This window comes from Ptychodera flava, chromosome 8 (genome assembly GCF_041260155.1).
Source record: "Ptychodera flava strain L36383 chromosome 8, AS_Pfla_20210202, whole genome shotgun sequence".
NCBI lineage: Eukaryota > Metazoa > Hemichordata > Enteropneusta > Ptychoderidae > Ptychodera > Ptychodera flava.
In genome coordinates this window covers 302,208-324,933 of record NC_091935.1, presented here as the reverse complement: position 1 = coordinate 324,933, position 22,726 = coordinate 302,208, and the positions used below count along the sequence as shown (strand labels likewise).

Below are 22,726 nucleotides of genomic sequence, written 5' to 3'. Positions count from 1 at the left end.
TTTATGTATACCTTGTCTTCTATGACGTACTTGGAAAAGATTGTTGTGCACCATATTTATCAAGAATTTCAGACTTACTGAACCAAATATCAAAGTCACTTTGTTTACTGGTAAAAAGTTAGCCTTTCCCAAATTTCCTCAAATATGTTGGTTATTTTAATGTTTTTTCCCCTCCATGGCTTTGAACCCTTGTGGCACGTATATCTGGGATAACCTGTTTTGAGTCCTTAAAACAGCTTTTGTAAAGGTTCAAATTTAGGTGACTTCATCCGTAGTCAGTTTTACTTTTCCATGATAAAAGCTGAATTCAAACAACTCTTCACTCTCAAGAAACAAAATAACTGATAAAAACGCCATGTCAAAGTATAGACCCTGGCTTCAGAATGTACGGACAAAGTATAGACCCTGGCTTCAGAATGTACGGACAAAGTATAGACCCTGGCTTCAGAATGTACGGACAAAGTATAGACCCTGGCTTCAGAATGTACGGACAAAGTATAGACCCTGGCTTCAGAATGTACGGACAAAGTATAGACCCTGGCTTCAGAATGTACGGACAAAGTATAGACCCTGGCTTCAGGGTTTATGGACAAAGTATAGACCCAAACTGGTTTCAGGATCTATGGACAATGTATAGACCCTGGTGCCAGGATCTATGGATGAAGTATAGACCCTACCTCTAGGATTTATGGTCAGAGGATAAACCCTGGCTCCTAGATCTAACAGCAAAGTATAGACCTTGGTACCAGGATCTATGGACAAAGTATAGACCCTGGCTTCATGATCTACGGACAAATTATAAACCCTGCCTCGGGGGTCTAACGGCAAAGTGTAGACCCTGGTGCTAGGATCTGTGGGTAAACTCTAGACCCTGGCTCCAAAATCTATGGTCAAACTATAGCCCTGGCTACAGGATCTATGAGTGGACTTTTAGACCTGGGTGCCGACGAAAATGTCCAAGGGCTTCATCGGACCAGGTAACTATGGAAACCGGTCCGTACATTGCTCACATGGTCCCCGGATGTTCGTATTCATATGATTGCACTGATTTGCACTCGCATCCGAGGCATGTACGGGGGGTGGATGAAAATTTTTTAGCCTAACTATGAAGGAGCGATGCCAGATAAATGAAGCTTGGTTTGCATTTATTTCAACTCTCAGATGACTAACTGACTGGTTTATTTTCAGTTTGCTGTGTATTTGACTACTGATACAAGACTTACGGGAGGCTATCAAAAAAAACGACGAAGAAAGTTGAGAAAATAGTGTTTTCATCCATCAGGACAATGCTCCACTCCACAAGTCAGTCATTGCCATGGCAACAGTGCGGCTTCAAACTCGTTCCACACCCACCATACTCTCCTGACCTAGCACCCTCAGACTTTCATCTCTTCCCCAAAATGAAGAAACAGCTGGAAAGCATTTTGACGATTATGGTGACGTCATATCCGCTGTTCAGGACTTTTTTGACAACGAAGATGAAACCTACAGAGCAGGGATCCAAGCAATGCAGCACCGCAAGGGGGACTATGTTGAAAAATAAATAGCATAGAAACTTATTCTAAGAGGACTTCACAGTTAAGCTCAAAACTTTTCATCCAACACTCGTAATAAAAGTTTAGGGGGATGCCATGTCACCATTTTCTATGCACCCAGTTTTTGAATCTTACTTACCATCATTTCTTGAAAGACTTTCTTGAAAGCTTTGAAAAAGTCATTGAATACCTTTCATCGAAAGACAAAAAATGCATAATTGTTGGAGATTTCAACATCGATACGTCTTCATCGTCTCATTTCCTTTTGAATTCGTATAACTTCCATCAAGTAATTAACATCCCAACCGGAATAACTGGCAATACATGTACAGCAATAGACCATCTGATTACCAATACATGTATTTTGAATGCGGTTCCATCGAAACTGACATTTCAGACAATCTGTCTACTTTTGCAATTGTAAAAGTGTTGAAACATGTTTTCAAACAGCAATGGGAACACACGTTTCGATTTTTCTAGTAACAGTCTTGAGTCCTTTTTGACTGACTAGAGTAATACTTAATGGCAGGAAGGGTATGATTGCAGTAACATGGGTGATGCCTACAATATATTTCATGAAAAAGTTCACGTTATTGCAATGAAACATGTACGTACTCTTGCTTGACACCAAAAAACGCCGCAGAAAATCAATTCGGATACCATGGATAACAAAAGGCTTGCTTAATATTTCTATCAAGAAAAAACATTTGCTTTTCTCAAAAAGTAAGGAGCGTCCCATGAACGACGATGTTATAATGATATTGAAGAGTTACCGTAATGTCTTAACCAAGGCTTAATTAAAATACGCAAAGAAAATGTGTTATTGTAATAAATTTAATTCTGTAAGTGGGAACTCTGGAAAATAATGGAATGTTATAATTGAAATTCTCAATAGAATTAATGGAATTGTCGCAAACAAATTAGAACTTAGTGAAAGTGGTGGCAGGGTGATAACAGAGAGTACAAATATTGCAAATAAATTCTGTGAGATTTCTCTGATATTGGGCCCAATTTAGCGTCCAAAATTTCCACTGATATCAATTTTCAGAATTATTTGAAGCAGAGTCGTAGCAATTCTTTTTTCGACCAGTTGTACCGGGAGACATTATAAAAGAATTGCGCTCCCTGGATTCCTCAAAAACACCTGGTTATGATTTCAGTCACCCTCTTTTGACTGTTCATGCAGTATATCGCTGGCCCTATTTCAAATATTATCAATCTTTCGATTTCGAATAGTATTATCCGATAGTCTTAAAGTTGCAAAAATTACTCCTCTTCACAATAAGGTTGTCCCTTTTGAAATTACAGGCCAATTTTAATCTTGCCAGTCTTTAGTAAAATTGTTGAAGCAGTTATTAATAAACAGCTGTTTTCCTTCTTTGACAAGTACGATATATTCATTGACACGCAGTATGGATTTCCCAAAACGCACGTGCAGCCCTAAAGTTGCCCTCGCTGACATCGTTGCTGATCTTACATTAGGTATATTTGTTGATTTGAAAATAGTCTTTGACACTATAGATCATGATATTCTTCTTCACAAACTGCATCATTATGGAGTGCGGGGCCCACTTTATTCTTGGTATATTTTAATGATTTTTCTAATTAAACTGATTATTGAAATTGTACACTTTTTGCAGATGATACTAACATCTTTAAATCTCTACGTACCCAGAATGTAAATCTAAATCAAATTAACGCCAAATTTAATGACATTATCAGTCGGTGTATGGCCAACAAACTCGCTGTCAATGTTGACAAAACCAATTATATGATCACAAAGACACCTCAGAGAAACACCACATTTGAAGGAAATCTGTCAATTGGGAATGGTGCCATAGAACAACTTTCTTGTGCCAGCTATTTAGGGGTTACGATAGATTCATCTTTGGCAATATCATATAAGGAAGGTTATTGAAGTAATTACACCCGAAATTGATACTATTACACGACCAAGACACTATGTTCTAAAATCCATTCTCATCCAACTATATAATGTGTTCATTTTACCTCATATAATTTACTGTTTGGAAATCTGGGGACACACTTTTTCCAGCTACTTAGAACCAATTTTTCGCCTTCAGAAATGGATTGTTCGCTCGATTACCCTTTCTCATTTATTGCCCATTCCGAACCTCTGTTTTACAAAGTGAATAATCTAGATATTTACAAACTGAGTAAATATTGTACTTTTATGTTTGTTTATGATTCGAAAATAACAATCTTCCTCATACAGTTGAACACTATTTTGAGATTCCAAAGCACTCGTATCCAACACATTTAAGACAAGTTGAAAATTTTCGTATCCCAAGCTCAAATTTGACAATTTATAACATGATATTAAATATGCAGTTGTGAATCACTGGAATTCCCTGCCTTACTATTTCAAACAACTGTCAAGTAGACAAATTTTCAAATCCACATAGAAACGTCATTTACTGAACCTACATTAAATCTGTGTATGTTTCCATCCTCCATCACACCTAAGCTTGTACTGAATAATTATTAGGATACTCAGGGCCATGGACTCGACTAGTGCTATTCGACTATTTTCATGGTCCCCATCAGATTGCACAATACTGCAATGTTCTTTCTTTTTTGACTTTGTACAACTTCAGTAAGACACCTTTTTCTTTTCATTTTTATTATTGTATATACTGTGAAGCATCTGGTGAAATAAAGCATTCATTTGTTCTTCATGGCCCCGGCCTATGTCATGCTTTGATGTTTAGCTTGGCCTCTGACAGCTGTACCAGCTTAGCAGAAATTTTGCAAAGCCAGCTTTTCTCATTCGTTGTGAAAAGAGCTGTAAAAAGACACCGTGGTTGGTCACCACCGGGTTCCCGCCCGGTCCATATCTGGTTATTGGCGAGACCATCTTTTTCAATTCAATTCTTTTATTTAAAGTCAGTTTTAAAATTTAGCCGGAGACTAATATCACTGACTGAAAGAGCAAAAATAAATACATAAAAACATTCACAGAAAAATCGACAAATGTACATTTACACAAAGAACCCATCCATGATTGCATCATATTTTTGAAATCAAGTAAATCAGTACAATTTTTCATATGTTGGGGTAGTGAGTTCCAAAGCCTTGCACCATAAATTTAATAAAGGCTGCAGTCCATACCTTGCTGTTCTTGAGTTTGTTATGCATAGTTGTGATTTGTTTCTTGAATTATACCATTTTATCTATTTCTTATGTCCATGATGAGACTGAATGGTGCACACACATGAGTGCTTACTCCTCATGGAAAAGGAGGGGTATGCTTTATTTCATATGTGTGATTGTATTAGGAATTTCTAAAGTTTTATCTATCGAAGATTTGTTGACTAAACTGGTAAACAAACAAACAATCAAAGACAAGTAAAATAACAAACAAATGCCCTTCTTTGTTGACCAACAAGAACGCAAATACAACTTTTTATTGGTTCTTTATAGTACTACTATATAATAAAATAATCACACGTAACAAATAAACTACTAATAGATACTGTCACGTTGTGAGGAATTTATTACTTCACTCTATTTACAATTAGTTTTAAGGGGGAGACCCACATTCGCAGACACTTTTCTTTAACCTGATTTTTACCATTAAAATGAATTTTTAACCCAACATGTAGTATATGTTTGGGTAGCTCGACAATTGAAGATTATAAAAATTGTAAGAATATTTCAAAACTTGTTTGCGTGTGTTTGTTTTGAGTTTTTTTCACTTAAAAGTGTAAGTACGAGAGGGTGATGGCCATTGGTGAGCCGTTTACTGCAATCGATAGCAGGGTTAGTTGTGTAAAAAACCGTGTCTTGGATTTTTGATACTCCGCTTTGTTTTTGCACAATTAGCCTTGAAAGTGAGAAGTGGTGGATTCTGAATGAATCAACGGCTTTTGTCCACGTTTGTCACGATATCTTTTGTTTTTGGAACATTATCGGAATTCTGAGACACACTTTTGCAGAAACAGTCACAAACTACAACCTGTGCAAAGATAAGGCTAATCCGTCAACGTGGCGCCAAGTTACACTCTCCAGAAGTTGCGATACATTGCCAAAAACGGAACGGAGTAAATCGCAGAAATGTGTATGCGACCCTTGGAGTCGCACAAAGTCAGCTAAAATTCCGGTTCGCTCACATTTTCGTCGGAAATTTCCAGCCCATAATAAAGTACAGGACTTTTTACATAATTGTCTGAATTTGTGGTATGAATGAAATGATACATGACGTGAAAATTGGAAGAAAACGAACGCTGAAACGGCCAGTTCGCGGCGTAAGCGTTAGGCTTTATTTACACAACTGTCATTCCGAGCGAAATCTGGGGATAATCTTCTTGCTAAATACAAAGCAGCGTATTAACTGTGCACTGTAGTGTACAAGTTAAAATTTGATTATCAAGCGGAGAAATGGCTGGCTGCGTATATACTTCGTAAAAATTATGTGATTTTGCATGCCAAGTCCGATGACATTGTGTTTTCCTCTCTTTTGGTTGCGCAATCGTCAACGCGTGTTCAGCTTCCTGCCTGGAGAGAGACACGTGACAATGAATTTACAATGTAGTACATAGCGACAAAGACGAAGTTCATTCAGACGCCGTGTTGCGTACGTAAGCTTTTACGTTCCGTGCTGCATGTTGAAGTACAACCACAGTCCGCCTTGAACATGGCATGGAGCATAAAACGGACAGCTACATGAACGCGGTTTCCGACCTCAGAAGCACCAGTGCCGGGCTAACTTTGTGTTGTGCCATGTTAGAACCCATCGTTAGGCTAAACTAAATATAACACCTGACAATATCTGGTATCTAAAACGATTTCCTAATAGAAAGATAAAAAGTTGGCGAAAAACTGAAATAAATCGATTCTGACACGAAACTTGAACAATTCTAAAAGCGACTTGTTTTGGCTTCGCGAGTACCATGGAGACGAGTACCTAAAACAGATGTGAATCTGTGACTGAAAACATTCCACTGACCTATGTTTATTTGCATTTATAAAGAAATCGTTAGTTATTACACCAGTAATGGAGGACCTGTGTTTACTTGCTTCCTTGATGCATTTAAAGCTTTTGACAGAGTTAATCACTTTAAATATGTCCAAAAGCTCATCGACAGGAATGTTCCTTATTTGTCGTACGAATATGATACTATTGGTACAGAAATCAACTGTTTTCTGTAAAATGGAGCAATGTTATATCAGAGTGGTTTTCTGCTTCTAACGGTGTAAGACAAGGGGGAGTACTCTCTCCGTATCTTTTTAATGTCTCTCTGTAAATGCAATGTTGGCTGTACTATGTGTGGTGTCAGTGCTAACACTTTAGGTTACGCTTATGACATGACTTTACTCAGTGCAAGTGTGAAGGGCTTTCGCCATCTTTTCAGGATGTGTGAAGTGTATAGCGAGGAATATGATATATAAATAAAACTGTGTGCATGCTTTTCAATGGGAGGAAAACGAACATTCAAAGAATATCCTCAGTAAAATTTAATGGTAACAACCTGAATTGTATTTCTGTGCACAGCTATCTGGGTCATGTAATATGTTGTGGTGGGTGTGACAATGAGGATTATCACAAGACATAGACGTGCATTTTGAGTAAGAGCTAACACGTTACTCAGACAATTCAACGTATGTAGTCCGAATGTAAAGAAAGCATTATTTATGGCATATTGTAGCAATATTTACTGTTGCAATGTTTGGGTGAACTTTAAGGTGAAACTGATGAACAACTTAAGAACTATGTATAACATCGTCTGGAGAAGACTTCTCGGTCTTCCTCCATTTTGTAGTTCATCAGCTACCGGTATGTTCGTGACAAACCATGTCATGTCTCTAGGTGAAGTTATTAGGCCTAATATGTACAGTTTTAAGTGTAGGCTTGAAAAGTCATCAAATGTATTACTTGCCGCGATCTGTTCATCAGATAGAGTAACAGATACTACATTCTTTAAGCTTTGGAGAAAGCAATTGTATCTTCTGTAATTTTTTTTTCTGGTGTGAATTTTTCAGGTGTTTCCTTTTGTATTTTCCTAACACGGACATTTCAGTCTGAAATAAAGAACTATAATAATAATATAATAATAATTATATAAACAAATACGCAGAAGTAAACATACAAACACGGAACCAGAGTTCTGTGTTAAACAGCCGCGACTATGATAAACCTCTTATTGTCATAAGTCTTGACCAAACAAAAGCTTTTGACAGGTTAAACAGAGACTTCCTTTTTCAAGTCCTTGACAAATTCAACTTTGGCACTGACTTTATCAAGTGGATAAAAATTCTTTATAATAATACTACATGCAAAATTAAGTGTAATGGCTTTCTTTCTCGCAGTATTCAACTTCAGAAGGGTGTGAGACAAGGGTGCCCCTTATCACCGTTACTGTATATCATGGCAGCAGAAGTGCTAGCCGAAAATATTCGTAAAGATGACAGCATATCAGGATTCATACTACCAGACAAACAAGAGGAAAAAATTAAGAGTTTTGCAGATGATACGACTCTTTACTTGAGAAATTTGAAAAGCATTACTCAGTCATTGAAAATGTTCAACAAATATGAAAAAGCAACAGGTGCAAAGCTGAACAAAAAGAAATCCAAAGGTTTATGGGCTGGGAGTTTTAAAAACCGCACTGATTCAGTGGAAGGGGTCGATTTTTCAAACAAGGTTTTACAGATCTTGGGAGTTGGGTTTGGAAACAGTAACACATCTAGAGAAACTGGAAAACAGTGATGGAAAAATTTACGAATTGCCTTAAGATCTGGAATGCTAGAAATCTGTCGTTTAAAGGCAGAGCAATAGTAGCTAATATGCTGGCTGCATCAAAATTATGGTACCTGGCATCATTGATCACGTACCTAACGGAAATTATTAATGAAGCAAATAGTAAATTATGGAAATTTATTTGGAGAGGTAAACGAGAAGTTATAAAAAGGGGTATTTTCATTCAAAGATATGATGACTGTGGCAAAAAGTTGTCGACATTGAAGAAAAAATTAATGCACTCCAATTAAAGTGGCTTATGAAACTATTTGAGAAAAATCCAGATAAGGGGACCCCTAAATGGGCCAGCTTATCAAAATATTTCATAGCGAGTTATGACAATAAACTTAATAGTGATTATCACTACCTCCATCTCAATTTCAAAGTCAACAACAAACGAACCCAATGGTGTATGGGGATACTGCTGAAATCACTGATGTGTTCAAAACGTCAAAACAAAGGCCCAGCCGCCAGCGCGTCTTACCGCAAGATATTCCCAGCTGTCACTCAACTTGTCAAGTGAAAACATCGACCCGCCAAACTCAAAAGATCGTGGCGCGAAATAGAAAAGTTCTACCCGCCAAAGCAAATCTGTTAAACCACGCCTCCAATTTTGACCTCAAATTTCACGATCAACCACTTTCTCAGACGTTGTTCAGACTTGTGGTCCTGTCGACTGGCGCGGCCGGCGGCCATTCTGTCGTTCATCTTTGGAAAATTGTAAAATTGTGAGACGATGAACAGGATTTACCCGAACAGAACATCGACACGCCGCGGGAGAAACAACTAGAAGCATGGCTCGAAATCATGGACTATAGGACTTTGTGAAATATGCAAGAACTGGAAATCAAAGAACTGGATTTTGTTTGGGTGTTGTTCAGAAAAAAAATCACATATTCATCACAGTTAGCAATATTCTCATCGGTGAATTTCTCATAGGCTACTGGCGCGGCGTCAGTTTTTTAAAAGTCCATTCCCAAACTGACCATCGGCTTCTCACACCTCGTGCGACGGCACTGGTTGAGACATCTTCTGCACTATTGCCATATTCGCCATTTTCTTTTTCTTTTAGAGATATCTAACGCTTTACACGATACAAAAGCGTTACCATAAATTTCGTGGCCCACGATCGCTGAAACGGAACTTTTCGCCACCTCTCTGAATGACGAGAAAATCGCCAGTAACTTTATCCCCACCACGCAGTAAGATTTCCATGACAATCAAATCCTGTAACTCGGGCAAGATTGTCTTCCCACTCCTAAATCTCCGTTTGAGCCATTAGGGTGTCACAGGACGAAGTAAACCAGAGAATTGGTTCGTCAGTGAATTTTCAAAAAATAAAATGATCTGTAAAAGTTCATCGTGTAAAATTTGGCAGCCCAGGTCAGGTTTTCGTAGCGATCAACGCGTTTTATTTAGTCTGTGCATGGTCTGTGCAGCTACAGTGAGTTAGTTTGTGCAGGGTGAAACTTCCCTGTAATGATCTGTAAAAGTTCATCGTGTAAAATTTGGCAGCCCAGGTCAGGTTTTCGTAGCGATCAACGCGTTTTTTATTTAGTCTGTGCATGGTCTGTGCAGCTACAGTGAGTTAGTTTGTGCAGAGTGAAACTTCCCTGTATCGCGTTCACCCCACTCAACGCGTTCATATCATCCTAGTCACACGTTTCACATGAAAACGGAACACAAATCATTGCATTCACAGGGTTCACCCAACTCACGCGTTCACAAATCATGAACTTGAACCAAGTCTAGTAAACCAGTAAGTAAATCGAGAGAAAAGCTGTCCACAAACACGCTTTAAACTCAGTGTAAGTGTGCGGTGGTCGGCGTTTGGAAGGTGGGCGTGGTTTTATGTTTTTGGTCTTGGCAGTCAAACTTTTCTGTTTCGCGCGTCGATGTTTTGAATTTGGCGGGTTCATGTTTTCGGTTGACAAGTCTTGCTGACAGCCGGAAAAAGTTGCGGTCAGACGTGCTGGCGGCAGGGTCTTTGTTTTTACGTTTTGAATACATTAGTGATTTCAGCAGTATGTTAAATACCTGGAAGTCACTTAGACTTACAAGAGTGAATCTGCCAACATCAAAACAGAATCTTCTTAGAGAAGTTCTGTGGTATAACGACAATATTAAGAATGAAGGAAGTGTCCTCTTTTATGACAAATGGTCAAGAGTGGAATTTTAAGGCTTAGGGACATCTGGAATGATGACAGAAATGACTGGCTTCAACAATGGGAAATAATTGCAAAAATTAGAGGAGGTACAAATAGACATGTGCAAGAGGAAATCAAAACAGAGTATGAAACACTCCTCAATGCTATTCCAGATTCCTGGAAACAAATCATTTCTTCAAACATCCAAAATGAAGAAAACTATGATATCTTAGACTTAGAGAATTATGGTCTGACAAAAAGTGAGGTCAAAACCAAGTCACTTCATTGGAAATTAGTTGATAAGAAATGGCATGCAGTCAGAGGTCAGATTGGTCAAAAATGGGCTGAGAATCTAAGTCTTACTGACAGTTACAAGCTACTCTATTCAGCCGTCTTAATTCAACAGAAATTGTCAGCAATTCAGTAAATGATTTAAATTGGAAGATTTTCCATCGAGGCCTAGTCACAGGAAGCTTGGCCAAAACTTTCAATTTAAGTGATGGGAAATGCCATATTTGTGGCCAAGAAGAAACACTGGAACACATCTTATTTGAGTGTAAATATGTTAAAGAAATCTGGCAGAAATGTATTTCTTTCTTTGTCAGAAACCACAACTTTGATAATAATATCAATATCAAAAGATTAGCAATTGCAGGAATCGAAAATGATAATAATGCAACATCTGACATTATTTACTGTATTACTTCCTTTGTAAAATATTTATCACAAAGTTTTCAAGCCTTGTAAGACTGGAAGGAGAAGAATGCATCCTGAATGCATTCATATGATGATCTTTGTTTGTACCTTCTTTTTTTTTTTTTTTTTTTTTTTTTGTTAAAAGATAAATTTATTTCAACATAGTCACAAATAAAACAAATCTACATAACTGTGAATGCGTTAAAATTACAATGCGTCTTGTGTGAAAAAACAAATAATTATCTGTTTGATTATTGTTTGTACCTTCATCATGATGCCTGATGCTACAGACGCCCTCAGCGGTAGAATAATAAAATATTCCGGAAGTAAAGTCGATATCGGAAGGACAATTACAAACATGGCGTCGACATATACATCAGCCGGAGGTGCTCTTAAATTAAAGGGTGTACAGAACCCTGGTTTGAAAAAGTAAGTCCAAATCTCAGCATTTTTAGTTAGTAAATTTATCATTATATCTAATGATGTGACAAAAATCGTGTGTAATCCCGATTGGCTCCGAAATGTTAGTACTTAGAATTTCTCCGCTCCGTAGGATACACACAGTGACACACGGACACAGCCAATTGAATTGTAAACATGAGCTAACAGCACCCAAACTTTGTTCGTTTTTGTAAACTTTTATTCTTGATTCAGCAGAGATTGGCTTCGATATCAGATCGAGACATTTCGCACCTAAAGCAGACCCTCGGCCCTCCCCCATACATATGCACACAGTCAATTGTGGTTTGGTACACAACGGCCAGACCCAGTGTGACTCTGGGGAAAAAAATACTAGTACATGATCATGGACATGATGGAGGTAGCACACAGTTTGGTACCTCCATAATGCTGTGTTCTACCATGGAGGTACCTCCATGGTTCTACCTCCATGATGAAACCAGCTCACTGCCATGCACTAGCTGCAAACTTGTAGCTCTATAATGAGTTTTGGTTTTTGCGACCTCACTTACCAGTAGAGCTACAATGCCAAAGGCCCTGTAGAGTTCAAAATAAGCGCACAGCACATGGTGCAGCGTTTGGGTGTGAAATCCCACATATTTACTGCATTTGGTCGTACTGATTTATCACTACTGAAGACTAAACATTATACTACACTAACCTTGTTGTTTATGGGGTTTGGTATTTGTTCAAACGTGTTGATCGTGTTCTATAAACATTTAGCATGGGGAATCCGTGTTTCTAGGAGCCACCATTACTGGAAGTTGGTAACGGCGGCTCCCAGAAATGTTTTTTGGAAGGTGATCGACGTTTTTTCGGCATTGTAGCTCTACTGGTTAGCGAGGTCGCAAAAACCGAGACTCACCGACCGCCACACCGTAGAGCTATAAGTTGGCAGCTATGCCATGCACGCATTAAGTTCAAAGAATTTTTTCACTCACAAAGAATTTATTAAATAAATCAACATTGGTGGCACCAACCTCATGTCAAAATTCATACCTGTTACCTGAGAAAGACCAACACTATACCATAGGGGTCGTAGAAATGTTTGTCCACAGGGGTAAGGGCGAGGATAGGGGTGTCTTGGTCTCAGCACAGGTTTCTTCTTGCTATGGTTTATTGTATTTTAATACATTTGACTGTGATATGTATTGCCAATAAAGATTTATACTGCCAACCTTTGGTGTCATGGTCTTGCTCCAGGGTCTATGGTCTTATGTTAGCACTGGCTTTGTAATGATTTCTTTTTCTCTGTCGCTGTGTCATGTCTTTGTCCTTCGACAATCTTTCGCAAAGTTTTGTCACTGTGCTGCGTCTATTATCTGATGCGTTTGATTGCCTTATGAGCCAAAGCAAGCAAGGGTAAATTACTAATCTGTGGATGCTGTCACAAGGTTATCACCGGATTAACTTGACAGAGTCAACAACAAACTCACCAGAAAGGTATAATAGAAGACCTTGCTGGTGCATTCGTTGTTGACCATCATGGTCATTCCACACTTACTGGTAGATATGCACATCATGGTCATTCATTTGCTGGTAGATATAAACATCATGGTCAATCTTCATTTGTTAGGAAGAAAAAAAAGAAGAGCAAGGAGACCAAGAAAATTCTAGAAAACATTGCTACAAGGCAGGAAGTAACGGGAGATGATGAGGAGGATGGTGCTATGCCGGAGAAATCACCAGTTGATAAAAGAACCCCAGCACAGAAAGCATTTGATAAAGTCCAGGAAAAACGAGTGAGGATATAAAATTAGAAGTCTTGTTTACTGTATTATTCGTTTACACATACCATATTCTTTGATGCACCTACATATACCATACTCTGGCATGTATCTACACATGCCATATTATGTCATGCAATTACACCTGCCACAGTGTGTGATGTGGTACACAATAGTATATTCTGGAATGCATCTTCATATGTTACATATACCATATTCTGGCATGTATCTACACATACCATATTATGTCATGCAATTACACCTACCACATTCTGTTATGCATTTTCACATACCAGCTATTGTGTCATGCATCTATACATACCATATTCTGTCATGCATCTACACATTCTGTCTTGTATCCTATGTATCTACAAAGTGACTTAGAGAGGTATTGCAATTATTAACAGTTGTACAAGGCAGTATTAAATCCAGAAAATGAAAATGGTCTGTTTAGTCCAATACATCACAGAAAATGGTCTGTTTAGTCCAGTGCATCACAGAAAATGGCTTATTTAGTCCAATGCATCACAGAAAATAGTCTATTTAGTCCAATGCATCACAGAAAATGGTCTATTTAGTCCAATACATCACAGAAAATGGTCTATTTAGTCCAGTGCATCACAGAAAATGGTCTATTTAGTCCAATACATCACAGAAAATGGTCTATTTAGTCCAATACATCACAGAAAATGGTCTATTTAGTCCAGTGCATCACAGAAAATGGTCTATTTAGTCCAATACATCACAGAAAATGGTCTATTTAGTCCAGTGCATCACAGAAAATGGTCTGTTTAGTCCAATACATCACAGAAAATGGTCTGTTTAGTCCAGTGCATCACAGAAAATGGTCTATTTAGTCCAATACATCACAGAAAATAGTATATTTAGTCCAGTGCATCACAGAAAATGGTCTGTTTAGTCCAAACATCACAGAAAATGGTCTATTTAGTCCAATACACATCACAGAAAATGGTCTATGTATCCAGTGCATCACAGAAAATGGTCTATTTAGTCCAGTGCATCACAGAAAATGGTCTATTTTAGTCCAATACATCACAGAAAATGGTCTATTTAGTCCAGTGCATCACAGAAAATGGTCTATTTAGTCCAAAACATCACAGAAAATAGTATATTTAGTCCAGTGCATCACAGAAAATGGTCTGTTTAGTCCAAAACATCACAGAAAATGGTCTATTTAGTCCAATACATCACAGAAAATGGTCTATGTAATCCAGTGCATCACAGAAAATGGTCTGTTTAGTCCAATACATCACAGAAAATGGTCTGTTTAGTCCAGTGCATCACAGAAAATGGCTTATTTAGTCCAATACATCACAGAAAATAGTATATTTAGTCCAGTGCATCACAGAAAATGGTCTGTTTAGTCCAAAACATCACAGAAAATGGTCTATTTAGTCCAATACATCACAGAAAATGGTCTATGTAATCCAGTGCATCACAGAAATGGTCTGTTTAGTCCAATACATCACAGAAAATGGTCTGTTTAGTCCATGCATCACAGTAAATGTTCTATTTAGTCCTGTGTATGACAGAAATGGTATATTTAGTCCAATACATCACAAAAATGGTCTATTTAGTCCAATACATCACAGAAAATGGTCTATTTAGTCCAGTGCATCACAGAAAATGGTCTATTTAGTCCAATACATCACAGAAAATGGTCTATTTAGTCCAGTGCATCACAGAAAATGGTCTATTTAGTCCAATACATCACAGAAAATGGTCTATTTAGTCCAGTGCATCACAGAAAATGGTCTATTTTTAGTCCAATACATCACAGAAAATAGTATATTTAGTCCAGTGCATCACAGAAAATGGTCTATTAGTCCAATACATCATAGAAATGGTCTATTTAGTCCAGTGCATCACAGAAAATGGTCTATTTAGTCCAATACATCACAGAAAATGGTCTATTTAGTCCAGTGCATCACAGAAAATGGTCTGTTTAGTCCAATACATCACAGAAAATGGTCTGTTTAGTCCAGTGCATCACAGAAAATGGTCTATTTAGTCCAATACATCACAGAAAATGGTCTATTTAGTCCAGTGCATCACAGAAAATGGTCTGTTTAGTCCAATACATCACAGAAAATGGTCTATTTAGTCCAGTGCATCACAGTAAATGGTCTATTTAGTCCTGTGTATGACAGAAAATGGTATATTTAGTCCAATACATCACAGAAAATGGTCTATTTAGTCCTGTGTATGACAGAAAATGGTCTATTTTCTGTTTGAATAGTAGTGATAACAATGTTCTTTATCTCACAAATAATAATTAATGATACAAATCATAATGAGCCTATCTAGTCTGTTGATCAAATCTAACACATTTTGTAATAAGAAAAACCAGTGACACCTCTCTCAGTGAAGTGGATCTAAACATATTTTTTTTTTCGTTCTTTTCCATTCTGTAGCAAATTCAAAGGGTTTTGGAAAAGGCGTCCATGACTCACAAACAGCAAGTAGAGGTGAGTAAGGGATGGTTAATTAGGATGTTTGCCTCATCTAATGATAAATCAGTTTTTCTGTGTTCAGAATATAGCTGCTATGTATTGACAGGCTATTATGGCATTGACCCTAATGAAAGGAAAATCTATGATCATGGTAATGTTTGTCCTTTTAGTAAAAGACTAGTCAATCAGCTGTGTCAAATGAATTGAGCAAACTTCAACATCACTGTTTGGTTAGTAATTTGCAGTTGATAGATAATTTCATTGTCTATTTATATCAAGCAAAGTTGATTTTTGCTTACTGTGAGTTTGAAGTTATCAAACCTGTATCTATACACTGATCCTTCATAAACCTAATATTCTGTGATTTCCTTATGAAATGATTTACTGCTTTTATTACGGTAACCTTGGTTTTTACCCATTCCTATTGTTTTTAATGGCGTAATTGAACCTCTATACAGGGCAATGGGTGTGAAAGGGTTTGATCAACCACAGTCACACAGCAAGACTATTCCAGCAGCTGTAAATCACCCTTCTGTGTCATACCCTTCTAAATCTTGCTACAGATTCCAAAGTTGATTCCACATGCTTACTAAAATACATGTTATTTTGTAATTTTACAGTCGTTTAATGCCAAGTTGGATAGATTGACAGAGCATTATGACATTCCTAAAGTCAGCTGGACCAAATAAGTCAGCTCTGAGATGTCAGGATTTAAAACGAGGACAAAGACAACCAACAGCAAGAAATGCCAGGTATGACGCTGGACTTCAAATACCTGTCTGCAGCATCAATACTATAAAATGTATGAGATGTTTACATAGAGCTTATGGCAACAAACAAAAAATTATAATAATTTGCAGTGCCACAAAAGGAAGTATCTTGTAACTGTCATGTATTATACTTACTAGATGAATCATAAGTTTCAATAACCAGAAACAATATGTTCTAGTATCGATATTATTTCTGTTTTTATCTTCAACAAACTCTTTCTAATCCACATACCATTGATGCCAATGCATAAATCAAACCCCAAAGTTGACAGCTATTGCCAGATTGCCAATGTTTTTCCTAGCAGTGTATTGGAAGGGGCGATTTGTGCCCATTTGTGCCCATTCATCAAAATAAGAGGGGCAGATTTGAAATATTAGGGGGCAACTATATTTGATCCTCTTTGTTTGAAGTTCTACTTTCAAACTTTATTGCCATCAAAACTAGCATCCATAGAGACAAAACTTCAAGACACTGTTAGCTTTTTTGGTGTGCACACTCTATGTAACGTATTTCATCAATGCAGAATGATAGGGCGATCTTTTGACGTCTTCTGAGGGAGTAATATCAATAGAAACAACAGCATATTCATAGGTTGCTACACATTGGTCACCATCTCATTTATATACAGACAATATCACTTGCTGTGTTTACTTTGTGTTTAAGGTCTATCGTTTAGTATGTGATTTCTGCAGCTTGAAATGTGCAATTTCTACAATAAATAACATATTTAAAATTAATGGCAAAGGGATGAAATTTTATTCTGGATGTTTTTTCACTCCCATACAGTTGAGTGTCCTTCTAAAATATGGTTATTCAGAAATGTTAGAGTAATTTATGTCAAATACAAGTCTAGAATGATTCAGATCTAATTTTAGCTCACATTTGGTATGTCTACATGTATATACTGGTATACCAAGGAGTATAAGGGTATACCAAAGAGAGCTTACACAGTAAGTCAGTGGCATCTGTATGTATGTATGTATGTATCAGTATGTATGTATGTATGTATGTATGTATGTATGTATGTACCAGTATGTATGTATGTATGTATGTATGTATGTATGTATGTATGTATGTATGCATGTATGTGTGTGTGTGTGTGTGTGTGTGTGTGTGTGTGTGTGTGTGTGTGTGTGTGTGTGTGTGTGTGTGTGTGTGTGTGTATGTATGTATGTATGTATGTACCGGTATGTATGTACCGGTATGTATGTAAGTATGTATGTATGTAAGTTCATCCACATCAAAGACTCCAAAACCGCATTACCTACCATCTTAGTATTTGGTGTACAGGTGCACCCAGGGGTGGATATGTGAATTTGTTCAAATGAACTTCTCAGTGTCAAAAATTTGCAAATGAGGGGAAAAAAGGAAAAAATCCTGCACATTGCTAAAACTCTGTAACCGTAGGTTGAAACTTGGTATGCAGGTTCTTTATGGTGACTTTAGTTGGATTGTTCAAATTCTGTAAAAATTTCTATAATACTTTTTTAGGAAATTTTCCCTGTTTTTGGTAAAAAAAAAAAAATTCTACTTTGAAACTTCTCATCCCATTGCTTTTAAACTTTGTATGCATGATCCTAGTGTTGGCCTCTGTTAGATTTGTTCAAATTCTGGTTAATTTTCATATTTGTATTTTTGGACAATTTTTCCCACTTTTGTCAAAAACCATTTTTCTGAAATCACTCATCCGATTGCTTTGAAACTTGGTATGCATGTTCCCAGTTAGTTAAGTATACTCACTCTGCCCCCCCCCCCCCCCCCCCCCCAACATCAAACCAAATGTGAGCCAAGTGTCATGTTGTTGTGGTTTGAAATTTTAAAGTGTATTTTTGAAACATTTTGGCAGTATACATGTAGTGATAATGTGAAATCAGTGTTTTATTGTACAGAGGTACAAACTTGGTCTTGCATGAAGATCATCCACAATACCAAATTACTTCTGTGATAATTCTGAATAAAAGATGAATCATAAATTGTATGGGACCTGACAAGTGAGATTTTAAGCACAGAGGAACAAGTTAGAAACATTTTTACAAGGAATTTTGAACAATTATTTGGACTGTTTATGTTAAGAAATATGTAATGTGTTGATGTCCAAAAATTATGACTTGGAATATTTCATGTTGTTTATGTTCATAGCCTTTCAGCAATCCATCGGCAAATATTTCTATGTATTTATTATATTGCTTCTGTATACTGTCTCATCATTGAATAACTTGCAATCAGAGAAAATTGCAATACTAAGAACATACATGTGATTGATTATAGCAATGTAACAGCAATTTCAACTTTAGACACTGGATCAACCAGGGTTCATGTTTTAACCTAGGTTGCATATCTTTTCACAATCCGAGCTAGTTGAATAAAGTAAATTTATTACACTGAATTGGTTATTGTATCTGTTGTTTCAGAGAAAAGTACATGTACATGAATGGGATCTTATATGTATGCCTTTTCTTCACCTTTCTGTTGTTTTCAAATATCTAAGTATAACTCTGATCTCATAATGTATGAACACACTGATCATATCACAGTGACATGTAAAGAGGTTTATTGACCATATCAGTTTGGCTTCCTCATTGCTAGTACAACAACAGATAATTTGGTAGACTGTTTCCAAGCTTGTACAACAGTAGATAATTTGGCATGCTCTCTCCTTGTTAGTTCAACAACAGATAATTTGACAGGTTGTGTCCAAGCTAGTACAACAGAAGATAATTTGGCAGGCTTTCTTATTGCTAGTACAACAAAAGATATTATAGCAGGCTCATTCTTGAATTCCCTGGTCCAATTGTAAAACTTGAGAACCGCTGCACATTTTACCTTTGTATTTGGTGCATGCTAACTATAAATGAGAGTTTGTTCAAATGAAGTGATCATTTACCAAAAGTATGCTAATGAGCTGCTACAGAGTGAGCATGGTAACAATCTCAATAACTGTGAGTCCGAATTTTTACAGAAACACAACCAAAGACCTACAAGCCAATAATAAATTGTTTTCCTAAATATTACTGCTTGATGAATCACCAAATACGAGTGTTGAATGAAAAGTTTTGAGCCTAACTATGAAGTCCTACTGGAATAAGTTTCTATACTATTTATTTTTCAACATAGTCCCCTTGCTGTCCATACACTTCTGCCAGCGCGTAGCGGTGCTGCAGCGCTTGTATCCCTGCTTTGTAGGTTTCATCTCAGTTATCAAAAAAGTCCTGAACAGCGGATATGACGTCATCATCATCGTCAAAATGCTTTCCAGCTCTTTCTTTATGTTGGGGAAGATATGAAAGTCTGAGGGTGCTAGGTCAGGAGAGTATGTTGGGTGTACTGGCAATAAGACATACTATTTAATTGTCCATGTACAGGGTCCCAGGGTTGAGATCTTTATCACACACACTTCACCACTTTTATTCCAAATGCACACACTACTGTACATGGTACTCATTCCAGACACATAAAGAGTAACCATTCCCTAGTTTTCATCCCAGATGCATGGTTCTCTCCTTCCCCCTGACTGAACATTGTTAACTCCAATGGCTAGTCCATTGTGTTGATCAGTCTGTTCAGCAAGTAATAAATGTTGAATGGGCATTGTCTTTTTGTCACATTTCTGAAACATGCATCTATACCAACAGTTGATATTTGATACTGCAATTATGTATGGAAACATGTTTATGACCAATAATTGATAATTGATCTTGCAATTATGTATGAAAACAGCAAAAGCTATCTTGCAATTATGTATGGAAACAGCAAAAGCTATCTTGCAATTACATTACGGGAAGGCTCCATTAACTTAGGAATACTAACTTAGTGGATTATACAGATTTCATCTCTGTTTCACTGAACAATAAACAACAGGTAGATTCAATTTACACGGACTTTAGCAAGGCTTTTGACAGTGTCTGTCACACACTTCTCCTGTACAAAGCCGCCAAATTCGGTATATGTGGTAATCTGCACAGTTGGCTGGCTTCTTATCTTCATCTCAGACGACAGAGGGTAGTGTTTGGTAGTTGCTCGTCAAAATGGTACATTGCTTCGTCAGGTGTGCCCCAGGGTTCACTCTTGGGGCCACTACTTTTTGTTATGTTTATTAACGATATTTCACTGTTAGATATTTCTGCAAAGCTCAGCTTGTATGCCGACGATGCCAAGATCTATCGCACCATCACATCCCTCGCTGACTGTGTCATGTTACAGCAAGATCTTGACAAATTTGCACAATGGTGTAACAACTGGAAACTGTCACCTAATATCAGTAAATGTAAATTTATCAGTTTTACACTTAAGAAAAGAATCATTTCCTCTCTTGATTACTCCATCAATGGTACCCCTCTTCAACGGGTCTCTGTTGTCAAGGATTTGGGCATTTACCTTACTTCCAACCTTAATTATTCTTTTCACATCAATAACATTGTTTCTAGAGCCTTCAAATCTCTTGGTTTTATTAAGCGTCTCTGCCAGCCATTCAATGACATTTCAGCAATTATTTCTCTGTATTTTGTTTATGTAAGATCTATTCTAGAGTATGGCTCTGTTGTGTGGTCACCCCACCAGAAGGGCCGGTCAGAAAAAATCGAGAGAGTACAAATTAAGTTGTGAAATACATTTGTCGCAAACTCAATGTTCACTGCAGTAAATCCAGCTACCCATTTTATTGCAGAATTCTGAACATTCCTAAGTTACACAATAGAAGACTAACCCTTGACATGTGCTTTTTGTACAAAATAATTCATTCACATTATGATGCTCCAGATATTCTAAATCAAATCTGCTTTTATGCCCCCAGTAGAAATTTACGCAGGAAACCCCTTTTTAAACCAGACTTGTGTTCTGTTAATTGCAGAAAATTCTCGACAGTGCCCAGATGCATGTCTGTTTTTAATGATATCTCTTTTAAATGTAATATAGATATTTTTTCTACGCTGTGTAGTTTTAAAACTATTTTATCCAGTCATTTTAACAGTTCTCCTTTTTGATTCGTGTATGGTTTTTTTTCAATTTAATGTATCGTGCTACTTTTATGGTTGTCTTGTACATTTGTTTGTGATTGGTGACTTTTTTGTTTCGCAGATCTGTTAGTGGGTTTGCCCGTTGATCTGTGTATCAAATAAAATTTAAAAAAAAAAAAAAAAAAAAAAAAAAAAATTTTAACCCTACTTCCCTAGAGGATCAATTTCACAGACCTGCCTTTCCTACAATGGCACTACAATAGCACCAGCTGGATTAGATAACATAACAATGGAACATTCACACCTTGGGGATTAAAAGTCTTCTGTTTGTCACCCGAGTTGCTCAGGCAAGGACTCGGGTTTCAGGTACCATGCAAGATAATGCTGTCGTCCCCTAATGTGTATGGAAACAGCAGAAGCTATCTTGCAATTATGTATGAAAACAGCAAAAGCTATCTTGCAATTATGTCTGGAAACAGCAAAAGCTATCTTGCAATTATGTCTGGAAACAGAAAAAGCTATCTTGCAATTATGTCTGGAAACAGAAAATAAAGAATGGGATAGTTTATGGGTGTGACCCTCAGAATTCGGTGTTTTTATGACCGTGTCCAGTTTCGAGCAGATACATTCCACATGTCACCGTTTTGACTGACATTCTGCTAGGGAGTCCATAGGAAGCAAAGTGCACAACTACATTGAATCATGTTGTACACTCTGTAGTTTCCTGATGTTCTGAACTCCCTGGCTCAATTTACATGATTGCCACACATGAAGGTTCATTCTTTTAGAACTTTGAACTCATTAGGCCGCAGATGAACACATTTCTCCATTAACCCTTTTCCTGCCAAGTTCATATTTCACCATTAGGTCAAGTTGGTTAAAACTAGTAAAGCAAAACATGGTGCATTTTAACAATACTTGAAGATTTGAAGGTCTCTGAAGACAGAGATACTGTAAACGTGATTTTTACAGACTAAAGCTGCTGTAACATACCAAGCCAAGTGGGTGAAAATATATATGGTTTTTGGCTCAATACAGCCATTTACTGACTTTGCAGATTGGGAAGTGATACTGTCTGGCAGGTAAAGGGTTAACTCCGTACATTTCTATTGGTGTTTACAAGATCAACAACACACTCAAATGATATTTCAAAATAGACATTTCCACATTTCAAATGTACAGAAAGTCAATAGACAAGTTCCATC

At 37.2% G+C, this 22,726-nt stretch overlaps 1 protein-coding gene across 1 annotated transcript; it reads left to right on the top strand.

Moving 5' to 3' along the window:
- Positions 1–11,416: 11,416 nt before the first annotated feature.
- LOC139138124 (protein FAM32A-like) lies at positions 11,417–18,955 on the top strand. The gene is made up of 4 exons (XM_070706351.1): positions 11,417–11,567; positions 13,174–13,339; positions 15,760–15,813; positions 16,419–18,955. Exons 1-4 carry the CDS (start codon positions 11,497–11,499, stop codon positions 16,485–16,487), a joined length of 360 nt encoding a protein of 119 aa, XP_070562452.1. The 5' UTR covers positions 11,417–11,496; the 3' UTR covers positions 16,488–18,955.
- The last annotated feature ends 3,771 nt before the right edge of the window (positions 18,956–22,726 follow it).

Bases quoted from the DNA above. Each gene is read 5' to 3' on its own strand.
- LOC139138124 (XM_070706351.1), top strand. From the start codon at position 11,497: ATGGCGTCGACATATACATCAGCCGGAGGTGCTCTTAAATTAAAGGGT. The intron at 11,568-13,173 runs GTAAGTCCAAAT...TTCATTTGTTAG, and splicing joins CAGAACCCTGGTTTGAAAAA to GAAGAAAAAAAAGAAGAGCA. The intron at 15,814-16,418 runs GTGAGTAAGGGA...GTAATTTTACAG, and splicing joins CTCACAAACAGCAAGTAGAG to TCGTTTAATGCCAAGTTGGA.